Source organism: Kogia breviceps, chromosome 8 (assembly GCF_026419965.1).
Source record: "Kogia breviceps isolate mKogBre1 chromosome 8, mKogBre1 haplotype 1, whole genome shotgun sequence".
NCBI lineage: Eukaryota > Metazoa > Chordata > Mammalia > Artiodactyla > Physeteridae > Kogia > Kogia breviceps.
In genome coordinates, this window is record NC_081317.1 from 103,368,434 (window position 1) to 103,392,269 (window position 23,836).

Here is a 23,836-nt window from a genome sequence, read left to right on the forward strand (position 1 = left end):
AGTCATTTCATTGAGGTCTCTCAGGCTTCATAGCTGAGAATTAGGACACTAATTCCTGACCTCCTTATCCCCCAAGGGTTGATGTCAGGACTAAAGGAAATGACTGTGAGAACTCTTTGTAAATATATACTTAAATATTGTGGAGGTTTATCTTACTACATAGGCTGTTAGGTTCCTAGCTCTTTTTAATTGAGAAAGGGAGAAAGTTTAGTCTCCTGCAGTTACCCAGGAGGTGTGTGTGGAGGGGTGTGCCGTCAACAGAAGGGTAGGGCTAGGGATGGTTGAATCAGACACAGGGATGTCTTCTGGAAATGGCCACTGATCATGCATCCTCCTCCTCCAGTCAGGAGGAGGTCAGCTGGTTCTCCTCCTCTTCCTCCTCCTCCTCCTCCTCCTCCAGTCAGCTGGTTCTCTTGTTGCTGCGGTCTTGGCATCTTAACAGAATGAGGCATAGGTGCTCCCTTATGTTTGGGGCTCCAGCTCCAGCAGTCTTGGGACCAGGAACCAATTCTCCGAAGCCTGATTTTCTAATGGGACACGTAAGAGAGGACACCACTGAGGCGCGGCTTCCTAACACGCATCCGATCGGGGAAAGCGCACTTCCGCTCCACAGTTGGAGCGGGATGGCAGGCCGGGGTGGGGGAAGGGAGAGGTCAGTGGAGAGGAGGGAGGGACCATATCCGGGAGAGAGGCAGCTTCCGACCAGTGGTCGCGCTTCCGGAGAGGCACTTCCGGTGGCGGCAGCAGCAGCGGCTGTGGTGGTTCCGGGTGTCTTTGTCCCCCCGGTGTCGCGGCCCTGGCCCGCAGGTGGGTTGGGGGGCCTTCCGCCGCCCCTCTGCCTCTTCGCCCCTCCCCTGGCCGAGGGGCTGCGAGGGCCGGGCCTCGAAGATGAACCGGGGGCGGAAGGGGCCGAGCCCCCCTTCGGCCTGCAAGTTCCGTCTCCCTGGCAACGGTCTCGGCCCTGGGGGCGGGCGGGAGGAGGAGAAGCCGCGCGCCTTCGTCTTCCCACGGCGGCCTGGCCGCGGCCCGCCCCGGGAGAGTCGGCGCCGGCGGCTGCTGAGGCGGGAGCCGAGGGCCGGGGAGCGCGGGAGCAAGAGGGCGGGCGCGCAGCCGGATTTGCGTTCGGCCGGGCCACGGAGCTGTCTTCCCACCCGCCCGTCCGGGGAACAACGGGCCGGGCTTCCGGGGAGAGGGCCCACACCATCTCCTCTCCGGCAGCAGCCTCCTCCATTTTTCCGGGCCTTGCGTGGAGCTCTTTGGCGGATGCATTGAATGAATGAATGTCACCGGGGCTCTTTCCAACCCTCCACTCTCCCCAACCATCTGAGGGTGGCGTGGCATAGTGAGAGGCGGTCTAAGTTGTCGGGAGATCTGGGTGTGAGTCCTAGTTTTGTACCTACCTGCTTATGTGGCCTCGGGCAAGTCTCAGTCCCTCCGAGCTTCAGTTTCCTTTTTGTTGAAAGAGCATAACAGTATCGCCCACCACTAGATTATTGTGAGGGCTGACTGGAACATTGTAATTTCTCCATTTCTTGCTCCTTTTCATATTCTCACCATCCGTCTCCTCCTTTCATTCTCAGTATCCATCTCTCCATTTTCCTTAAGATCCTTAGTTCCGTTTTTGGGGTAGATGGAAAATTTCCCTATGAGCTGTTAATTTATTTCTTTTCTGATTGAAGGTTTTCCCCCAAGACTCTGAAAGAGGACAGCATTCCCAATGTCCCAGTTTAAGCGCCAGCGGATCAGCCCACTACCAGGGGGACGCAACTTCTCAGGTGATCACCTTTATCTCTACCTGGCCTAGTACTGGGAAGTGTGTGTTTTGGAGTTAGTCTTTGAAAATGTGGCTTTGGGGGTTTCCCTGGTGGAGTGCAATTTGCTGCTGACTTTTCTTAGGAAAAAACATGACCACAGTGGTTGTTGGCGAAACCCTGTGTGGGACATGCTTGGATCCACTTTGCTCTTTGGGTTTACCGTTTCCTCTAGTTGAATCTAGTGCTTAAGATGGTAGGTGCAGTTTCTGGATTGCTTCTGTGTTCCAATAGGCGCAGCTTCAACATCTCTTCTGGGTCCTCCTCCTGGTTTGCTCACTCCTCCTGTGGCCACAGACCTGTCACAAAATGCCAGGCACCTTCAGGTAGGTTGGGCACCCTACCTAGTGAGTTTCGGCACTCGGGACTACCCCAGCGTGCATGGCTGCCCGATGCTTTCATTCTTACATCACAGTGTTCATCCTTCCTGACACTCCTGTCCTCGGCCAGTCCAGAGGCGACTAGACATCTGTGACTGGGGAGTCCTCGGTTCTGGCTCTAGGGAGATCTCTAGGGTGCTTCTTGGAATTAAAGAACTGGAAATCCTAGAAAAAGCTTATGACCCAAGAATCAGCATGACTGCCCCCCAGTAGATTGATTATGTACACTGTACATATGCTTCCTTCTATACGTATGCTTCCTTCCATGGGAATCCGTGCAGTACTCTGATTGAGCTGGGTGGGGAGCGGGGTGGATAAAGATGAGATGCTAATGGCAGAGCATGGACAAATGCTCCCTATTACCTTTAAACTGCACTCTTCTCTTATAGGGTGGAGAGAAGCAGCGGGTCTTCACTGGCATTGTTACCAGTTTGCATGACTACTTTGGGGTGGTGGATGAAGAGGTCTTTTTTCAGCTAAGGTAGGCTTGAGGCTGATCCCCTTCTGGAAATGCTTATTGGATTCAGGTCTGTCACCATGCTGGTGGGTCCGCTATAATGCCATTGCTTTGCTGTTGTTATGCAAGGTATGAGAAATCTTGATGGGAAGGGCCTCATAGGGACAGTCAGGGTGGCTTGGCCGGGGTTTCTCTCCTGACTGGGTCTCTTGGCTTGTGTGCTGGCAGTGTGGTGAAGGGCCGGCTGCCCCAGCTAGGTGAGAAGGTGCTGGTGAAGGCTGCATACAACCCAGGCCAGGCAGTGCCCTGGAATGCTGTCAAGGTGCAAACTCTCTCCAACCAGGTATTCATCTCTCCTTGGCAAGTTTATTGGAAAGGGGTGGGAGGGAACCCTACTTTGGTCAAGGGGTTGGGGCTGCATCTTTCCAAGGTAGTGAGCAGGTCAGCTGTGGGATGCCCTGAATTTCCTGGTTACTGTCCTGCAGCCCCTACTGAAGTCCCCAGCACCTCCCCTTCTACATGTGGCAGCCCTGGGCCAGAAGCAAGGGATTCTGGGAGCTCAGCCCCAGCTGATCTTCCAGCCTCACCGGATTCCCCCACTCTTTCCTCAGAAGCGTGAGTACCAGTGGCATGGATATTGGGGGTGTGGCTTTATGGGGTACTTGGGATGAATGGACTTGAAACTGTTAGGTTGCTGCTCTCAGACTAGGTGTGGGTATTTCATGCACTGGAAGAAAGGGACAGGAAAGTTGGGCAAATATTTAGGGGTTTTGAGTCACCAGCCATTTCCTTTCTGCAGCTCTGAGTCTCTTCCAAACATCCCATACACTTCATCTGAGCCACCTGAACAGATTTCCTGCTCGGGGCCCTCACGGACGATTGGATCCGGGCCGAAGGTAAGAGGATGATCAGGCAGGAAAGGAAAGGTGTTTTATTTTATTTGCCTCTAAGAGCATGTCCCATTTTTTTTTTTTTTTGCCACCTGTTGACACTAACATTCTTTCTACAGCTAGATCCGAGTCCCTTTACCCTGAAATAGGCTGACACATTGAGATGTATGTACAAATATCGGAACTTCATAAGCTGGTTGAGCAAGTAGGGATTTGGTGTAATTCAGTTTTCAAAGTATGACGCTGAATTTTTTAGTATATAATTTTCCTTTTTATTTCTCGTGCATAAGATTGAGACACCAAGAATCAAAACTATCAAGAAAATAGTAATTGTCCAAAAAAAGTAACTTTGCCGTGTATTTTTAAAATTGAAGCATAATTTACAATATTGTACAAGTAGATTTGATATTTTTATATATTATGAGGTGATCACCACAATAGCTAGTTACCATCTGTCACCATTCAAAGTTATTACTATATTATTGAGTATATCCTCTAAGCTGTATGTTACATCCCCATGACTTGTTTTATAACTGGAAGTTGTACCTCTTAATACCTCTTCACCTATTTTGCCCATTCCCCCCAACCTCCTCCCCTCTAGTGACCACCAGGTCTCTATACCTGTGAGTCTGTTTCTGTTTTTTTATGATTGTGCATTTGTTTTGTCTCTTAGTTTCCTCCAGTGCATAATTTAATTCTTAGTATAAAACGTGTTTCTTTAAATACACTGTACAGTTAGCTCAGTGGTGTGCTAGACTGTGTGTGTTGCACTGTGCCCAGAAATCCAGGTCTGTGCTGTGGACATGCAGACATGGCCTTGTGTGGAGCGGGCGTGGTGGATTTGGGCCTTTGGGGCATCCCAGGCCGTCCTGTATCATCTGTGAGCATTGGGGACCGCCAGGAGCATGCTTCCTGTTCTCTCTGGCTCGCATGTTCCTTATCCTGCCTTACTCTCCTCCCTAAAAGCTTTTGTTTATATCCCTAGGGGTTACGCTCTAGACTAGTTTGCTTAAGACTTGTTCTAGTTCTGTCCGTCTTCATTTTAATTTTTTATTATGAAAAATTTCAAGTATAAGCATAGTAAGTAAAAAAGGATGATGAACCTTCATATACCCATCACCCAGCTTAAATAAGTATCAGTATCTGCCATTCTTTTTCATCTACTCCCTGCCTTGTACTTGATTTTTTTTTTTTTAAGGTAAAATTTATTTAGGTTGATGTGCACAAATCTTAGATGGACAGTTTTGACAAATGGAAAATCCTGTGTAACTCTCACCCCTATTAAGATACAGAAGATTTCTATCACTCTAGAAAGCGTTCTCATGTTCTAGTTCTCTTCTGAAATGGGAACTGATCTGAGAAGGAAACAGCCCCCTATCCCAGAGGCCAGTAGATTATTAGATGGTAAGGGCTGAGAATGCAGTCCACTGAGAACATGTAAAAGGAGCATGGAGTTCCTCAGAGAAAAAGTTTAGGCAAAGTGATGTAGCTAAGTCTCTGTGCTGAAGCTACTACTGTTTGTTCCCTCGGGATAGGTCATGTGAACACTAAGGAGGCGGGAAAGCTTTGATTGTGTAGGATTGTTTTCCACAGTGTCTCTGCTTGAAACACTCTCTCATTCTCAAGTTACTGGTGTACGTTTTGCATACACCCATCTTGGTCTTCAAAATATCCGAGGACTTTCCACCTCTCACATTCTGTGAGTTTATTAAAGTCTTCATTCAAAATCACAGCAGGTGCCCTCAGGGATAACGTAGCCTGGGTGGAAATCAGTGGCTGCTATTGACTTTCTGCTTTAGGTTCACATTCAGCCTTTCTATATAGCCAGTTGCATTTGATTGTCCTGGACATGCCAAGCCCCGTGCAAGACCTATGTTCTTTTACTTTGGCCTTAATGCTTCAGTGTCATGGCTTCTCGAGAAAGGAGACATGACCATTGGGAGGGAGCTATTACCATCAGTCAGTAAAGAGAATTTGCAGAGTCATTCTGCAAAGGGGGCAGTAGGAATGAGGTCACCCTGTGGGGGAACAACAGTTTATAATGGAGTTACCCATGTTAGCGTTTGACTGGAAACCAGGTTTTATTTTGAACTTCAGGTTTTGGGAGGCAGGAAACAGTGTCTCCTTTGGATTGCTAATGCTGAACTACTGCGGTTTTTGGACAGGGCTATCCAGCTGGAAATACCCTCTCAGTATCCTGCTGAGGTTACGGAGATGGCTTCCACTGGTCATGCCTTATAACCTGTTCCTGGCAATTCACAATAAGGGGAGAAAACTGCTTGCTGAGTTTACAGGATTCAGTGGAACATCCACTTTAACTTGAGGTTGACAGCAATTATTGAAGAGTTCACTTCAGTCATGGGTGAGCTGAAGAGAGTTGTCAAAATGACTTTGGAACAGTTCTTCTATTAGAGACACAGAAGCACTGACATCGCACAGGAGCAAGATTAGAAGGCAGCTTTTAGAGGGAGATGCTATGAACAAGGAAATTACCCAGGCAGAAATATGAGAAAAGAAGAAAAACTTGGTGTTAAATACAATCAAGTTTGTTACTCAGGGGTGTAATAACTAGGGAAACAACCCAGGCAGGTCTAAAGGGAAAGAGTAGACACCTTCTGATAAATATAATCAACTCGGCATTACCTCAGCACGAAGAATTGACAATGGATTTTATTTCCCTTGTGAGACATGGGGTTTTTCCCCTTATCAGTCTGGCATTTTATAACGGTCTAAAGGTTTTTTTCTCTTCTATTATTTTTATTTATTGCCCCCATAACATAGTGATACCATAATAAGTGATTTATTACAAAAACGTATAAAGTAGTACATGCTATTATATAAAGCTAAAAATACTATAAAAATATATCATTCCCTCTTTCCCTTTAAAAGGTAGCCATTTAAAAACTTTTAAGTTAAAGTACAGTTGATTTACAATATTGTGTTAGTTCCAGGTGTACAACATAGCAATTGTACTCCATTTAAAGTTATAAAATGTTGGCTATATTCCCTGTGCTGTGCAGTACACCTTTGTATCTTGTTTATTTTGTACATAGTAGTTTGTACCTCTTAATCTCTTACCCTTATGTTCCCCCCCACCCCCAAGGTAACCATTCTTAAAGACCTTTAGAAAATAATTTTGAAAAGCAAATTTACTTTCTGCCACTTTTTCCCATGTTCTTTTCAGTCTTTATATATATGCATACTTTTTATAATTTAAATCTTTGAGTTCAGATTTTTTTTATACGTTCTTATCGAACGAACATCTGTTCCATATTGCACTGTAATCCTCATAATTGTTTTAATGGCTGTATGATTACTATACTTATTTACTATAAAAATTCAGGATTGCTAGATACACACGTGGTTTTCTTTTTTTTAATATATATTTATTTTATTTTTGGCTGCGTTGGGTCTTCGTTGCTGTGCGCGAGCTTTCTCTAGTTGCGGCGAGCGGGGGCTACTCTTTGTTGTGGTGTGCGGACTTCTCATTGCGGTGGCTTCTCTTGTTGCAGAGCACGGGCTCTAGGCACAGGGGCTTCAGTAGTTGTGGCACGCAGGCTCTAGAGCGCGGGCTCAGTATTTGTGGTGGATGTGCTTAGTTGCTCCGCGGCATGTGGGATCTTCCTGGACTAGGGCTCGAAGTCGTGTCCCCTGCATTGGCAGGAGGATTCTTTTTTTTTTTTTGCGGTACGCGGGCCTCTCACTGCTGTGGCCTCTCCCGTTGCGGAGCACAGGCTCCGGACACGCAGGCTCAGTGGCCATGGCTCATGGGCCCCTCCGCTCTGTGGCATGTGGGATCTTCCCGGACCGGGGCACGAACCCGTGTCCCCTGCATCGGCAGGCGGACTCTCAACCACTGCGCCACCAGGGAAGCCCAGGATAAATTTTTAAGAGTGAAATTACTGGATCAAAGGGTTTCAGTATTTTTATTACTCTAATGTGTAGTGTTAAGGGTTTTTACCAGAACTGTCTATTTTAATGAAACTTGACAGAACCCATAGCATGGTGCCATATGTATATATATTTTGGTAAAAAAAAAAACCTCAGTTAAATTCTTTTTCTCATTTCAAAAAATTATATTAAATATAAGAAAATTATTCATCACCTTTATCTGTCAGAGGTATCCACCATTAATATTTTATTTTCTTTTAAAGCTTTTTTGGCACATTTGAGGCAGTACTGTATATGTTCCATATAATTTTTTTTGTTTTAACATGAATGGTTTTCTGTGTTATTGAAAGCATTTAAATATCCATCTTAATGTCTTTTATAACACTCTTATATGACTGTTAGCATGGCTTATTTATCCATTTCTTTGAAGTTGGGGATTCAGATTGTTTCCAGTTCTTTTTAGGCCAGTATGTACTGAATCCGTATGTAACAGTGTGGTCTCTTCCTTCTGGTAATGGATCAACCTCCAGCGATGACTATGACTCCAAGAAACGCAAACAGCGGGCTAGTGGAGAGCCTTGGGGTGCTAAGAAACCAAGGCATGACCTGCCTCCTTACCGAGTCCATCTCACTCCCTACACTGTGGACAGGTGAGTGGTGAGGCTGGGGTGGGGGCTGAGACTCGTAGCTGGTAACAGGTCCTTGTGTAAGTGAGATATAGTCTGGGAGTTAGAGAGTGTGCGTGCGTGCATGCGTGTGTGCGTGCATGCGTGTGTGCGCGCGTGCGTGTGTGTGCGTGCGCGCGGGTGCTCATGACCTTTATGTTTCATTTTTGTTTTTTAACGTGACACATTTTTTACTTCAAAATCTCAAGTTCTGACCAGCATAGCACCACTGACATGGGTGCCCTCGATAGGACTTTATGATTTGATCACCAGAAATTGTTATGCCAGGCTATAATTAAGGCTTATCAATCAAAATCCAGGTACCCAATACCAGTTGTAAGTCAGGTAGAAACTGTGGGTCATAGGAACCCTCGGACTGGTTTCCCAGGGAAGCTCTAAATTATTTTTTAAGTGTTACAGCATGTATGAGGTCACTGGCCCACAAGCTTACTTCTCACACGGAGAAACTGACTGACTGAGAGGTAGACGAGCAATTCCAGATTCCATCTAGCGGGGGGAGATGCAGGGCTCCAGCTGCTGTATTAGAGATAAGGCCCCAAAGCCCAGTCCACCTAAGTCTGAGCTGAGGTGAGGGCAGCCTCCTGGCACCTCCTCCTCAAGACGGCCAGGAAGGAGGGCTGCCACTGCTCTTCCCCTGTCACTGCTTCCTCTCCCCAGGCCCAGGCAGGGCCTCTTATTCTCCATGCTGACCCACCTGCCTCCCAAGGTTAATCTGATGAGATACTGGTCCCCACATCATCACCACTGGAGGGGTGAATATAGAGCCTCCTCATGTGGTCAGAACACGACTGCTAACGGTTAGCCACACACACACACCTGTTTTTTTTTTCTAAAACACAACTGGAAACCTATTGTACATACTGTTCAGTACTTTGCTTTTTCACTTGTCTTGGAATTTATTCCACATTAAAGTTTATTAGACTGATCTCATTCTTTTTAGCAACTGCACAGCATTCTACTAAATGGATGGACCAGAATTTATTTAACCAGTTCTCCATTTTTAGTCTTTAATTATCCTAAACATTGTTGTAATAATAAACATCCTTCTCTATACATCTGCGTGGACAGGTGCAACCATTTTATTGAGCTCAATTCCTAGAAATGGAGTAGCTGGCTCACAGGTCTGTCACCCTTGACAGATATTGCCAGGCCTCTCACAGTGGCGGTATCGGTTTACGTTCTCACACGAGGTGTGAGGTTCTTGCACCCCCAGCCTTTGCCAACACTGTGTTATCCAGCTTTGTGATCTTTGTCAGTCTGATAGGTGAAAAGTGATACCCTGATTTGAATTTAATTATGAGTGAGATTGAGCATATTTTCATGAGCTTCTAAGTCTCATTTCTTTTTCTAAGTTATCTGTTGCTGTCAGTTTTTCCAGTTTTCTCTTAGACTTGTGAACTTTGTTAGTGACTTGTGGGTTCCTTTTATATTAAGACAGTGACCCTTTTCTCTGTCACATATTGCAGGTGTCTTTTTTTTTTCCTTCCCCAGATTGACTTTATTTTGCCACTAGAGGTTGTAACATTTTAGTAGTCAAGTCTGATCCATTTTTATCTTTTCAGAAGTGTCTTACTTAGAAAGCTCTTCTTTTCTCAGATGATAAACTAATCTGCTCCCTTTTTCTTTCAAGTCTTTTATGGTTTCATTTTTAAAAATAATTTAGTCTTTGCTCAATCTGGAATTCCTTGCTTTCTTCCCACAGCCCCACCTGTGACTTCTTAGAACTCCAGCGCCGTTACCGCACCCTGCTGGTCCCCTCAGATTTTCTGGCTGTGCATCTGAGCTGGCTGTCAGCCTTCCCTCTGAGCCAGCCCTTTTCCCTCCATCATCCAAGCCGCATCCAGGCATCTTCTGAGAAGGAGCCAGCTCCAGACGCGGGTGCTGAGCCCACGCCCACAGACAGTGACCCTGCTTACAGTTCCAAGGTGAGTTGGCTGGGGTCCTGCCTCTTTATCCCGTTGTTAGAGGCTGAGAAAGCTCTCGAGTGTCTCCTTTATGCCGCCCCTACCAGGTACTGCTGCTCTCTTCCCCGGGCTTGGAGGAGTTGTATCGTTGTTGCATGCTCTTCGTGGATGACATGGCTGAGCCAAGGGAGACGCCGGAACATCCTCTGAAGCAAATTAAAGTAAGAGCTGGAGCCCAGGAGGCAAGACTCTCTCATTGATGTTCAGTTCCTGTCAGCTCAGCTTCTGCTCAGGAACTCATAGAAACGGGGTTTGGGGGCTGAGATACCCGTCGTTTTACCAGGAGGACAGCATGGCTGAGAGATGTTTTTTCTTATCAGAATCATGTGGGGTTCACATTCATGGGTAGAGATACCCCTCCCACCCCCAGTGTGGCAGACCCTTTGTTCCCCACTGGTGGCAGGTTGCCTCCCTGTGGGAGACCCACGTGATTGGTTTTTCGTTTCTTACCCCCGGTCTCTTTTTGCAGTTTTTGCTGGGCCAGAAAGAAGAGGAGGTAGTGTTGGTGGGGGGCGAGTGGTCTCCTTCTCTGGACGGGCTCGACCCCAAGGGCGACCAGCAGGTGCTCGTCCGCACCGCCATCCGCTGTGCGCAAGCCCAGACTGGCATCGACTTGAGCGCCTGCACCAAGTGGTGAGTGGCTGCCCGAGCTGTTGTCTGTGGCTGCCCAGTGAGTTGGCGAGACCTGGCAGGGAGCCAGGCTTCTGCTGGGCCATCCTGACCCATTAGTTCCCGTCTGTTCCCTAGTCCCTGCCCATCACCCCCTCCCTCCAGCCCTCGCAGTGGTCGCCGTGGTCGTGAGCACGGCGAGGGGTGTGTAAGTGTGTTGAAGGCCAGGTGACCCTCCAAGGCTCGTAGGATGTGGCCCCCCAGCCACATTCCGTGCTCCTTCTTGTTGCCGTGACACCTCGGATAGTAACTGTCTGCTTACTTGTCTCTCCCCTCTGACTAACCATTTCTTGAGGACTTGGTCTATATCTTTTATTTCTGTACTGCCAGAGCTTGGCACACAGTATGTGTTCATTAAATGCTGATTGGAAACTGAAGCCCTCACGAATGTCATGGGTCAGTACTGCATTTTTCCTTTTGCTGTGAGCAGGTGGCGCTTTGCTGAGTTTCAGTACCTGCAGCTGGGACCCCCGAGGCGGCTCCAGACCGTGGTGGTGTACCTGCCGGACATCTGGACCATCATGCCTACTTTGGAAGAGTGGGAGGCCCTGTGCCAGCAGAAAGCTGCAGAGGCAGCTCCCCCGCCCCAGGAGGTGCCAGTGGTGAGGCTGAGCCTTACGAACACGTGGGGAAAGAAGGGGCCCTAACACCTGGACCCAGATGGTCGTAGCTCTTGACTTTTCGTCACAGGAAACAGAGCCTACAGAACAGGCAGCTGATGCATCAGAGCAGGCAGCAGACACCTCTAAACAGAATGCAGAGAATCCGGAGGTCACTGCACAGCAGGAAATGGACACCGATCTCCCAGAGGCCCCTCCACCCCCTCTAGAACCTGCCGTCATGGCACGCCCCAGCTGTGTAAACCTGTCCATCCATAGTATCGTGGAGGACCGGAGGCCAAAAGAAAGGATCTCTTTTGAGGTAGGTGTAGGAGTCTCGGGGCTGTGGGGCAGGGTGTTAAAGCATGGCGGGGTTTGGAACACCCCATTTTTTGGTGCTTGTGACCCCTTGTTGCCTCTTCCACCAGGTGATGGTGTTGGCTGAGCTGTTTCTGGAGATGCTGCAGAGGGATTTTGGCTATAGGATTTATAAGATGCTGCTGAGCCTTCCTGAAAAGGTCGTGGCCGCACCTGAACCTGAGAAGGAGGAGGCGGCCAAGGAGGAAGAAGCGGTCAAGGAGGAGGCCAAGGAGTCCAAGGATGAGGTACAGAGTGAGGGCACAGCTGCCGAGTCAGATGCCCCGCCGGTGAGTACCTCTGCCCCGGTGCCCGGGCACTGGGGCTGCGCGTGGTAATGCTGAACAGAACTGGGGCGCTGCGTGGCACCAGCGCTGCTCAGAGTGCTTTATGGGTCTTCTCACTGCGCACGCGTGCGCGCCCTGTGACCCTGGTGTGACTCAGGTGTGGGGGCGCTTAACTCTCCCACGTGGCCACACAGCCCGGAGGTGGTTGGTGTACCTGGGAGAAGGGAGGCGGGCCTGGAGCAGCGAAGGGAAGTGTGGTTGACACGGCAGCACAGAAGTCTCCATTAATAGGAATGCTTTGATGGGTACAGGTGTTTTGATTACCTGACGGTTAACTAGAACACTGCATTTTCTTAAACATTTCTAAAGCATGTGGGTCTTCTTGCCTAAATACTGTCAAATAAACAAATCTCTTACGGGACTGAGATTGACTCTTGGGGAAAACCCCAGGTGTCTGGAACTCGCCCTGGTCTGCTCTGTGACCCCCACGTAACGAAGTATGTTAAATGAGACGTTGCCTGTGCGCCTTCGGCGCGGTGCCTGAACACGGCTGACGCACAGATGTTAACCGTTGTTATTGTTGGTAGTCACAGGGGCAGTTCCTCTCATCATCTTGGTCTGCTTCTCCTAGAAGGAAGACGGGCTTTTGCCCAAACCCCCATCTTCTGGGGGAGAGGAAGAAGAGAAACCCCGGGGCGAGGTGTCCGAGGACCTCTGTGAGATGGCCCTGGACCCAGAACTGCTGCTCCTGAGGGACGATGGGGAGGAGGAGTTCGGTATGTCTGGCGCCTTCCCCGGGTGGCGGCTTCCTGGCTCTGTGGCTCCCGTTCTGGCTGCGTGTGGAGCCAGGCCGGGCCTGTGTGCTCCCGGCTCCCAGTTCATCTTGTGCTTTCTGTAGCAGGAGCCAAGCTGGAGGATTCCGAGGTCCGGTCAGTTGCCTCGAATCAGTCAGAGATGGAGTTCTCATCCCTTCAGGACATGGTGAGACCTCTGTGCCTCTCTGGGTCTCAGTGACGGGGAAGCTTAGCAAGGCCTCTGACTCACTCCTGGGAAAGGGGTGCTTTTCTTAAATGACCTCTGGCATCTTCTGATTGACGAAAGACGAAAGGTGGTTCTTGGCTTATGGGATGGCGTGCTCGTAGGATCCAGGAGAGCACTTCGGTATCGCCATCAGGGCGGATCTGAGCGATCTGTCTGACCTGGGAGCATCCAAGGTTCCTCCGTGTGTGACAGCCCCTGGGGCGAAAGTGCCCCAAAGAGGCCTTTGGTTACAGGCCAAGGGACTTGCCTGGCTCAGGGTCAGGTCTCTAACTGGAAGGGTGTGAGTGTGTCAGCCAAGCTGCTTGTTTTTTTTTTTTTTTTTTTAAACTTTTCTTTTTATGTTGGAGTATAGCCGATTAACAATGTTGTGGTAGTTTCAGGTGCACAGCAAAGGGGCTCAGCCGTACATGTACGTGTATCCATTCTCCCCCAAACTCCCCTCCCATCCAGGCTGCCACATAACATTGAGCAGAATTCCCTGTGCTATATACAGTAGGTCCTTGTTGGTTACCTATTCTACATATCAAGCGGTTTGATTTTATAAGGGTTTCGTCCTGGGTGATTTAGCATCAAGGGACCTGTTTGTAAATCCTGTTCATCTTTGTTTCTCTTTTAGCCCAAGGAGCTGGATCCCTCTCCCGTGCTCCCTCTGGACTGTCTTCTTGCTTTTGTCTTCTTTGATGCCAACTGGTGTGGCTACTTGCATCGGCGAGACTTGGAGAGGATCCTGCTTACCCTTGGGCTCCGGCTCAGCGCAGAGCAGGTGGCTTCTCATGCCCCGCCCTAGGCCTCTCTGAGATGCCTCACCCGACACCCTCGCGTGCATGCGCGGCTCGGGATGCTGTGGTTCTAGGTTCTTGCACGCCATTGTTGGGGGACTTGAACCTTCTCATCCGTGGGCATCTTGGGTGTGTGCTTCCTACAGGCCAAACAGCTGGTCAGCAGGGTGGTGGCCCAGAACATCTGCCAGTATCGCAGCCTTCAGTACAGCCGCCCGGAGGGCCCGGACGGGGGGCTCGCCGAGGAGGTGCTCTTCGGTGCGTACTGTGCTCTGCGGCCTTCTGGGGACGGCGGAGCAGGCTCCTTTCTCCTGGGACCGTCCCTGAGTCTTTTCACGGCCCTTCTAGGAAACCTGGACCTGCTACCTCCTCCTGGGAAGAGTGCCAAGCCGGGCGCTGCCCCTGTGGAGCACAAGGGCCTGGTGTCCCACAATGGCAGCCTCATCAACGTGGGGAACCTGCTGCAGCGTGCGGAGCAGCAGGACAGCGGGCGGCTCTACCTGGAGAACAAGATTCACACACTGGAGCTGAAGCTGGGTGAGTGGCTGGCGGCGCGGGGAGCTGTCGCGGCCCGGCAGGGACCTGTCGCGGCCCAGCGCAGACACGAGGAGACGAGCGGGAGGCCCGCCCCTCAGCCTCCAGGCCTCCGGCCCTACGCTCCCCTCCTTAGCTTGGCAGTCTTTCCTGTCTTCCCCCGCCAGAGGAGAGCCATAACCGCTTCTCAGCCACGGAAGTGACGAATAAGACGCTGGCCGCAGAGATGCAGGAGCTGAGAACCCGGCTGGCTGAGGCTGAGGAGACGGCCCGGACGGCGGAGCGACAGAAGCACCAGCTTCAGCGGCTGCTACAGGAGTTCCGAAGGCGCCTGACCCCCCTGCAGCTTGAGGTGCAGCGGATGGTTGAAAAGGTGAGCCTCCTGGGAGAGACGGCCGCCGGGCGGGGAGGCTGGGTCAGGGCAGCCGGCACGGGGCCGGGCCCAGGTTCGCCTTGCCGCCTCCTCCATCCGCTAGTTTCTTATGGAATCAGTCAGTCCGCAGCTGGCACCCTGGAGTCTCCCAGGAGGAAGTGCTCAGTAGTCCTTGGATCTCGGCCCTTCCTCTGAGTCCCGATTCTCCTGACATCTGTTTCAAACAGGCAGACAGCTGGGTAGAGAAGGAGGAGCCAGCGCCTAGCAACTGAGGGGCCTGGTGCAGGAGCTGCCATCCTGTGAGGTCAGCGATGGAGCCTGCTGAAGTTAGAGCCCTTTTGGTTCTAGAAAGAAGCTGGAGCAGGACCCGGGAGCCATAGGCAGGGGTGGCTGACCCCTGCGCTCGGCCTCTGTAGAGGAGCTCAGGCCGTCAGGGTGGGGTCTGTCTGTGCCGTGTGGGACGGATGAGTGAGGAAGCCGGTTCCACTTGCAACTAAATCCAACATCTTCTGCACCCCTCGAATGTCATTTTGCCCTCTACCTTGGGATTCCTCCTGGGGCCCTTTCGTCTTGTGCTTTCTCCTGTCCTCTTCCAGTTTAGAATAAGACGGGAGGAAAAGGCTTTTTGAGTCTGTCATAAGGTCTGATGCCAACAAACTGAAGGAACAGACGGCGGAAGCTGGCTGGGGGTAAGAGCCCCTTCCTCCGGATGGCGCAAATCCTGCCAGGTTACAGGAGCAGGTTCTGGGGGACAGGTCTCCCGCGGCCATCGCAGGAACAGAGTCAGTCAGTGCTGGCGGGCGTTTAGCGTTGGGCAGTGTTTGCCAGTGAACACTGTGTTCCAGCCACCCCAGACTTGCCAGAAGAAACCAGCACCTCTTTTCCCTGGCTCCCCGTGTTCAGAATGTGGTATTGGCTCTGGCCCAGCCTTTTCCCTGTTCCCCATAAAAGTCTCGCCTCTTTCCATAATCCGTGGTTTCAGTTTGACTTTGTATATAAAGTGTTCTGTTTTTTTTTTTTTTTTTTTTTTGGCTTTTTGTTTTTTAAATAAACCAAAGTCAAAACAAACTAAGTGTCCTCTGTAACTCTCCCCTCGCTCCTCTTCTAGTTCTGCCTGTGCTCCGCCCTCCTCCCAACCCTCAGCGCAGCCTCTGCGTGATGCAGGTGTCACCTCCGGAGGGTGGGGGCCTGCAGCTCTGGGCTCTGCTGCCTGCTACTCAGGAGAGGGGCTGCCGCAGGGTCTGGGAAGGACTTGGGGTGGCTCCTCCCCTCCTCTCTTTAGTCACGGCACAACAATATACGGACATTTTACTGAAAACTTTTTACTTGGAAAAATAAAATCCCAAATTATCAGGTAAGACATAAACTCACTGTTGTTGCTCTGAGGCCTATGATTCGGTCTGTGACATTTTGTGGGGTAGGCTGTTGACATGCGTTGAGTCCCAGCTTCCTAGGGAAGCTGCAAGACTCAGGGCTCTGCCCTGCAGTTGACCCAAAGTCTAGAAGTGGGCAGAGCCGGCCACTGTCTTGCCGAGAGGCTGGCGTGAGGGGCCCGTTGCGGCTGGGAGACCGTGGCTTTCACGTTGCCCAGGGCAGTGTCGAGGCCTCTCCCAGAAAGGGCGAGTCTGAGGTGAAAAGGCAGCGAGGGTGGGTGACTCCCCAGGGTGGCCCTTTTGGAGGTAGACGTGATCCCAACCGTGCAAGCCAGGCTAAGACCTCAAGGGAGCAGACGAGAGCCCAGGCTCTGGCCGTAGGCCAGGATGCACTTTGGACGGTTCCTTAGGGACTAAGACAGTCTACACTGCTTACCTGTCTGTGGGTTCTTGCTACGAGTGGGGAAGCGAGAGCCTGCTCGGGGCTCCTGGTGCCAGGCTCACCCCCAAGGGCTGGGGTGGTGCAGCGGGAGCTGCCGCTATCCACGTCCTCCCAGGCAAGGGCCCCTTGCTGCCTGATGCCCGAGCCTGAGCTCGTAAAGCGAAGGCTCGAGAGGCCGACTTGTGTTCCAGTCCTCCGAGGGCCAGGCTCAGTCATCGGCCACGATGGACAGGGCCCTGAGCTCGCTCAGTCTGGCCTCGTTCTCGCGCTCCCGCTGCTCGTCAGGACGGCCGGGCTGCGCAAGCTGCTGGGTCAGGTCTCCGAAGATCTTGTGCATTTCCGAGTAGTACACGACCTGGGGTGGGAGCGGGAGGAGGTCGGCGGTGGTGGGCTCCAGGGTGCCAGGCCCCGCAGCAGGCCCCGCCCCCCGGGGGCACGGCAGTGGATGGGCGGAGGGCTGGAGCCTGTGGGAAGCGGAGCGCAGGGCTGGACTCCACTCTTCCCTCCACCACCGCCCTCCCCTTGAGCTGCGTGGCAACCACAGCCCCGGGTCCTTCAGGAACATTCACTGCCCGCTGCCTGGGTGGCAGAGGGGGCGACGGGTACGTGGGGGGGGGCGGCGGGGGGGGCTCTGCCTTCGAGCTCTCCAAGCAGCTGAGGGAGAAGGGCTGGGGGGGTGGGGGGGTCCTTGGCGGGTCCTGGGGGCGCCAGTGAGTCAGGCCCTGTGGCCAGGGGCTAACTGCTTTACAGAAGCCAGGAGAAGCTCTCACCTGTGGGAGAGGGCACAGCAGCTCCCAAAGCCCTGGGCCAGCCTTAGAAGTAAAGGTGAGAGAGGGGACGCAGTTCCAGCTTCCATCCCTTCCCAGCTCACCCCACCACCAGTGCCTTAGCTGCAGAGCCAGGAAAGCAGGGCCCAGAGGCGGGATGGGAGAGGCGCACAGGAACGAGGCGGGGGCAGGCCGAGGAATGGGGGGACCCACGGGCAGCCCTCAGATGGCTGAGGGCTGAGCAGGCCCAGGGGAGGAGGGCAGGGACCATTTCTGCCTCAGTCTCCACCTCACGTACTTTCACGAAAGTGTTCCACACCACTCAAACACCCCTAGTGTTACCATCTCCAGCTCCGAGTTGTCTCTGGGGAGAAGGAGCTCTCCTTCTCTAGAAACCTGGAGTGCCGTTACTGGCCAGGCCAGGCCGTGTCTTCCACACTCCTACAGCTGGGCTGAGGGGGAGCTAAATCAAGGTCTCCAAACACTGTCTTCACCTGAGGGGACCGCCCGGCTAGTGCGGGGGGAGGGAGCAGGATGGCCCCCGCCCCCAGCTCCTTGCCCTGAGCCGCACTGCGCAGGCTGACTCACTAGGAATGCTCACTTCTCCAGTGACTAATGGCAGCAGCAGCCGCGGGAGGGGGAGGCTGGCGCTGACGAGGCAGTAAACAACCCTCCGCCACCCTGCTGCCTGGTTACAGGGCATCCCTGGCTCCCAACCTGGGCAGCCTGGAGCTGTCTCCTGCGAGCAACAGGGTGGAGGGGGCAGGGCAGGTGGCTGCGGGTCCGGGAGCAGCGGCACAGGACAGGGAAGTCACGGGTCTCCTGAAACACACCGTCCTGGGCCCAGGGCGGCCCAGGGCGAAGCTGCTGGAAGGAAGACCGCACCTCCAGGGGCAGTGCTCTGGGGGCAAGCGTGGGAACCTTCCACGTCCCTATGCACGTAGCTCTCTGCCTCGTTTTCCCTGAGCCCCCGGGGACACGGTCACTAACAAGTCCCGGCTCCAACATTAATCCTGCTCAGGGGTCCTGATCCCAAGTGTCCGGATCCCATGAGTCCCATGGGGTTTGGTGTTCTCCGAAGACGCAGGACGGGAGGCAGGAATCAGGCTTTTTGTCCTGGGTATCTGTGACTGTGGACTCTGCAAGAATGAGAGTGCCCACTGGAGGGCGCCAGACACTCAGGCCCAGAGCCGAGGCGGGCTGGAGGCAGACGGGGACATGTTGAGCCTTCAGCTTTGTTACCTGATGGGGAAGGTGGCAGAATGCTGAGCACCTGCAGTCACCTGGCTGGGGGGTGGGGGGGAGCTGGGGGGGGTCCCACGTGGAGAAGACCTCTCGGTTTTGGCACGTCAACCTTTTCTCTTTTACAGATGGGGAGAATACTCCCTGCTAAGGGCTTGAAGAACGTGGGGGAGGGGGAAGGAGGGCAAGAGCCACACTTTGTCTTTACACCCCTGAGTAGCAGGAGGCATGGGGTCTCGGCCCCGGTGCTACCGCGGTGCACGTCCACCCGTGCCCAACCCGAGCGGGCCTGCCTTTCCGCTGGAAGATGCCCCACGGCCTGGCGCCCAGGCGGGGGCCCTGAGCTTGACTCTCGCCGGGGTTTAGGGACCCCTCCAAGGGTTGCTAAGAGTCAAGACACCCCCTAGTCTTCCACCAAAAGAGAAGGACTAACTAGGGAGGGGAGTGGGTGCAGGGTCCTCGGAAAAAGGCCGTCACCTGTGGCCCCTGTCCCTGACCTGGGCCCACCAGGCAAGCGACGTGCCCATCAGGGTGAGGTGCTGGCGGTGCGGCCTGGTTTCCTCTTGCTGCTCGTGGAGAGAGAGAACTTCAGCGAAGAACTCTTGGACGACAAGGGACCTCGTGCGAAAGTCGGGATTAACCAAAGAGCAACAGAGGGACCCAAACAGGAATTCCAGCCAACAGGTGGGGGCGCCCTGCATTCCTCCCTCAGGGGCAGGGCTGGGGGCAGAGAGTGGCTGAGCCCTGCTTCCGGTGTGGGGAGCAGGGCGGGCCTGGCATGAGATGGGTCTCCAGAGCCCGCGACTGCCTCCCGAGGGAAGAAGTGTTGGGCCATCATGCGAGGTGGCAGCGGCCTCACCTGTGCTCGGATCAGGGACTCAAAGCTGGGCTGGAAGTAGTCCAGTCGGCTGTTGTAGAACCGCGGCATCTCATCCAGGAGCTGCTTGTTCTTGGCCTCAAAGTCATCCCGCACGGGCCGAAGCTCTTCTCGGGCCTGAGGAGCAAGCCCCTGGGTGGCACAGCTCTTGCTGGCTCATCCAGCTTCCTGACTGGGGCACGGGGGGTGGTGGAGGTGCTGTGTGTGTGTGTGTGTATGGCGGGGGGGTGGGGGTGGTCAGGACATCTGGTGCCTTGGTCCCTGGGTGAAGCAGGAACCTGCTTGGTGGGACCACGTGGCTCCCTGTCCAGCCCCAGCCCCTTCTCCCTGGTACCTGGTGGAGTTTGGCCAGCACCGGCCCTGTCTTCTCCTTCTCCTCGTACTTCTCCACCTTGGCCTGCAACCTCCTGTAGTCCTGCAAGGCCTGCTCCCGCCGTTTCACCGCCATGTTGAGGCTCGGGAAGACACTGCCAAACCTGCCGGACGCAGTGGGTTGGAGACGGGCCTGCTCTTGGAGCTGCAGGCCGGCAGCTCATCACTCATTCAAAAATACGTATCGAGCGCCTACCAAGCGCCAGACTCTGTTCTAGGTCTTGGGGATCTTGCTGTGAACGAGAGAGATGGGGCCCTGGCCTTGGTGGGGCACAGGCTAAGAATGTCGCCTTGGGGTAAGGCCAGGGGAAGGAAGACAGGGTAAGGGCCGCTCCACTGACCTGGGTAAGACTCAGCAGGTCATGAACGAATGATGCCACTGCCCTTTAGCCCCCACCCCACATTTCAGAGACCTGTGCTACAGCATGGAGGAGCTGAAGACTCCTTGGGGTCTTTTTTTTTTTTTTTTTTTTGACCCGGTACAAAAAGATTCAGGTTCTATTAATTAGCATCAGGCATCTCAGAAGAAACAAAAGACAGATGAGCTAGCAGAGCCAGGAGAGCTCTCTGGACAATCACGAAGGAACAGGGGTGGACAGAGCTCAGGGAGCCATTTGAGCACATGGAGGCAGCAGTCCTGGGGAGTGGGCCCAGACCCAGGGGTGCTCCGGGAGCTAGGCCAAGGGCGGCCGCTCTGAGGGCTGGTATCAGAAAAGCTGGGAGATCAAGCTTCTGTCCAACATCCTCCATTAAAAAAGTGAAAAAACTGAGACCAGGGAGATGACATGACTTGTCCAAGGTCACAGTTAGGTAGTGACGGTCCAGCAGAGAACTCAAGTGTCCCAGCTCTCCCTCTGGCACCTCCCTACCACCTCATGCCGCAACCGAAACCTACTCCCATATTACTCAGCCATTAAAAACGAGTGAAGTGACGCCATTTGCAGCAAGACGGATGGACCTAGAGATGATGATACTAAGGGAAGGAAGCCAGACAGAGAAAGACAAGCATCATATGATATCGCTTATATGTGGAATCTAAAATATGACACAAATGAACTTATTTACAAAACAGAAACAGACTCACAGACATAGAAAACGAACTTGCGGTCACCAAAGGGGAGAGGAGGGGAGGAGGGATAAATGATAAGTTAGGAGTTTGGGATTAACAGCTGCACACACTGCTATAGATAAAACAGATGAACAACAAGATCCTACTATATAGCACAGGGAACTATATTCAATATCTTATAATCACCTATAACAGAAAAGAATCTGAAAAATACATATATATATATATATATATATATACACATACATACGCATGTACACACACTTGTATATATACATGTATATATATCTATAACTATATATAAAAAACGGAATCACTTTCTTGTATACCCGACACTAAGGCAACCTTGTAAATCGACCGTACTCCAATAAAATGACAAGCTACTCCCAGCCTTTTCTACCAACTCTGCCAGAAAAACAGGAATCCTCATGTTCTACTGTTGAAACGGCCAAACCGTCAAACCAAATGTTTGAGGAAAACGACTGAAGGAGCTCTTCCTGCCCCACCAGGACTAAAAGAACCGCAGGGCAGCAGAGGCTCTGGCACTTCTGGCACTGCGGGCACAGTCTTTGTGACTAGGATCCTCTGTGACCGGGAAGGGCAACACAGTCTTGGGGCGGACCCAGGGCAGGACTGCATCCCAGGCAGGAATGCTGCATCCTCCTTGACTAACGAGTGTGGGAGGAGGCCAGGCCAGCCTGCAAGCAGGTTTTCTGGAACTGGACAGAAGGCGGGGCAGCTTCCTTGAACACAAAGCCCGAGGGGCTGGAGCATCTACCTGGCAGCTGGGAGCCCGAGTGGCCGGTGCAGCCCCGGCCTCAAGCCGAGGTGACGGCGCGGTGGTTATTCGGGGGGGTTGTGAAGCACACAGAGGGAGACCCAGGACCAGGAGCAGAGTCGGTTCTTCCCAGAGCAACTCAGAGAAGCTGAAAGATGGGGCAGGAAAAAGCCTCAACAAATCAAGAGTCCACGTGACGTTAAGAGCAATGAATACCTCTGCCAGGGAACAGAGGATGGAAACTTGACTGACGCATAATGCCCCAAACAAAGCTATAGGCCCAGGCAGCAGAGTTCGATGAAACCGATAGGAAGGCCACTAAAGCAGATTCTTCTCACTTTCTGGGTGTCCGTAATGGGCTCACTACGGAGCTGGAGACGCTAATGTGTGCCAGACCACCCACGCTTCTCCGAATCCTCAGTCGCAGGCCCCCATACACTGCAATCAAATCAACACCTGGATGACTGCTCTGCCGGGCAGAGGACGCACGCCTACTCGGTGCTCTGCTAACTGGACCAGCCACCGCCAGGACACAAGGTCCCCCTGGGGCAGGGCTGAACACGCCTGGGACGGCTGAGACCCCCCAGGCTGAGACCCTCCGGGGGAGCTGGACTCACTTCACTGCTTTTGCCTCAGGCAGTGCTACGTCTCAGATGCCGGGTGAGCCCCTCTCCCTCCCCGCGGCGGAGAGGCGTGTGGCTCAGGGGAGCAGGTGCACTTGGGCCTGGGAAGCCGCCACGCCACCTCCCCCCTGCACCCCAACCGGACGAGGGGCGCCGGCAGCCTCCCCGATTCTCTTGTGTACAACACCCGCTGCTCGGGTGGCCCCAGCGCCCCGGCCTCCGCTCCCCCTTGCTGGCTGCCCGGGAGGGGCAGGGTGGGGGTGGGTTCAGCGACGGGACAAGGACGAGTCAGGCGGGGAGCAGCAGGCAGAGTTTCCTCGCCTCTGCCGGGGCGCCATCAGGTCCTGGGGGGGGGGGGGCGCGGCACGAGGAAGGAATGTGCGGGGTGCTCTACAGCTCAGCACTGGCGTCATCCCGCGGGTGGTCAAGCAGCTCTCTATACTCTGACCCGGGCAGCACTCGGACCAGCGCTCAAAACCCTCTTTTCCCCATAAAGTCCACTGGACTTCATCTCCAGGGCCAGGGCCAGGGCCGGATACAACAGCACGGCTAACCACAACGTGCTGCGACTGGGCCGGCCTACAGAGGATGCAGAAATCCAGCCGCAGGGCGGGCCCTGAGCCGAGGGGGAGATTTCCAGGCAACCTCAGGGGACAGCTGTATCCACAGGACCCTCACTACCTTCAGCCTTCCGGAAGCAAGGCCACGTATCCTCCGAGGGGAGGAAGCGGCTGCTCTGTGAGGCCCGAGGGAAACTTTCTTCAGCACGCTGACTTCCACCTCCAGCGGCAGACAGCACCCTCAGCTGAACCCAGAGGCCGCAGAGGGCTCAGCTTGACGTCTGCCGCTGTCGAGGGACGTGACTCATTGGGCCCTGGGCCTCGGGACCTATGGAGTAGGTGTCACACCCTTCTCCCAGTAAAGCAGGGAAGCTGAGGTCAGGCAGGGGAGATCGGACAGTGTAATTGGAGGTAGCTGACAAAAGGGGGGCGGGAACCAGAACTCTGTGATCCCTGGCTCAGGTCACTGCCCCACTGAGGCCACACCACCTCGTTTTCCACTTAGAAGTAACAGGAAGAACTCTGCCAGCTCCACGTGCCAGGGGGTATAAACACCAGGGTGCTGTTCGGGGAAAGGAGCTCCCGGCAGCAGACACCCCTCCTCGTGTGGGGTGTCTCAGTGCTGCCCCTACCTTCTCGTCAGGGCAGGCAAGCTGCAGGGAGGCGAGGACAAGCACAGGCTGGTCCCCAGAGTCCGGGCCCCTCCAGACACGCCCCTGGGGCCTGACAGGTTACCTGCCGACTTGACCTGACAAGGATGGGGTGACCCAGCTCTCCCTGGGACACCAAGCCTGCGCTTTTACGGGGCTGCCACGAAGGAGCAAGGCTGCGGGCCCAGAGCCTCTCCGCTCAGTGCCCGGCGTCCCCCTGATAATTAGTGGTGAGGGGCACATGGGAGTCCCTGGGCTAGGACCCCAGGAGGGACTCTGCCCTCCACATACAGCGCCACTGCAGCCCACGACACCTCCCTCTCCGCTCAGGGAAGTGCCCGGCTCTGCCATTTCGAGAGTTCAGC

At 53.4% G+C, this 23,836-nt stretch overlaps 2 protein-coding genes across 23 annotated transcripts in view; one reads left to right on the forward strand and one right to left on the reverse strand.

Annotated features, from left to right (window-relative positions):
* The first annotated feature begins 693 nt into the window (after window positions 1-693).
* CCAR2 (cell cycle and apoptosis regulator 2) lies at window positions 694-15,786 on the forward strand. 17 transcript variants are annotated; one of them, XM_059072039.2, is made up of 21 exons: window positions 694-807; window positions 1,680-1,775; window positions 2,046-2,137; window positions 2,581-2,672; window positions 2,877-2,991; window positions 3,134-3,263; window positions 3,448-3,544; window positions 7,960-8,079; window positions 9,818-10,040; window positions 10,127-10,240; window positions 10,549-10,712; window positions 11,179-11,350; window positions 11,439-11,669; window positions 11,776-11,994; window positions 12,623-12,767; window positions 12,890-12,972; window positions 13,649-13,795; window positions 13,958-14,069; window positions 14,160-14,348; window positions 14,513-14,718; window positions 14,946-15,786. In XM_059072039.2, exons 2-21 carry the CDS (start codon window positions 1,718-1,720, stop codon window positions 14,988-14,990), a joined length of 2,754 nt encoding a protein of 917 aa, XP_058928022.1. In that variant the 5' UTR covers window positions 694-807; window positions 1,680-1,717; the 3' UTR covers window positions 14,991-15,786. The 17 variants fall into 17 exon arrangements, with proteins under 17 accessions (XP_058928022.1, XP_066895978.1, XP_066895979.1 ...); XM_067039877.1 differs by having other exon boundaries at window positions 705-807; window positions 11,179-11,347; XM_067039878.1 differs by having other exon boundaries at window positions 714-807; window positions 11,179-11,347; window positions 12,893-12,972.
* A 234-nt stretch (window positions 15,787-16,020) lies between these two features.
* BIN3 (bridging integrator 3) overlaps window positions 16,021-23,836 on the reverse strand; it is a 44,752-nt gene continuing 36,936 nt past the window's right edge. The window contains exons 7-11 of one of the 6 annotated variants that reach the window (XR_010841645.1): window positions 19,754-19,895; window positions 19,402-19,536; window positions 17,304-18,439; window positions 16,528-16,888; window positions 16,021-16,343 (exon numbers count right to left, since the gene is read on the reverse strand). Coding sequence is in view for 3 of the 6 variants with exons in the window: in XM_067039883.1 (XP_066895984.1) it covers window positions 16,815-16,997; window positions 19,402-19,536; window positions 19,754-19,895 (460 nt within the window). In the remaining 3 variants the exon portion in view is untranslated. Of the gene's footprint in view, window positions 16,998-17,303; window positions 18,461-18,542; window positions 19,537-19,753; window positions 19,896-23,836 lie in introns of those variants that run through there. The other 5 variants (XR_010841644.1, XM_059072083.2, XM_067039883.1 and 2 more) reach the window with 5 other exon arrangements.

Coding starts and splice junctions, on each gene's coding strand:
- CCAR2 (XM_067039868.1), top strand. CDS start 1,718: ATGTCCCAGTTTAAGCGCCAGCGGATCAGCCCACTACCAGGGGGACGC. Junction 3,545..7,959: donor CGATTGGATCCGGGCCGAAG/GTAAGAGGATGA, acceptor ATCAACCTCCAG/CGATGACTATGACTCCAAGA. Junction 8,080..9,817: donor ACTCCCTACACTGTGGACAG/GTGAGTGGTGAG, acceptor TTCTTCCCACAG/CCCCACCTGTGACTTCTTAG.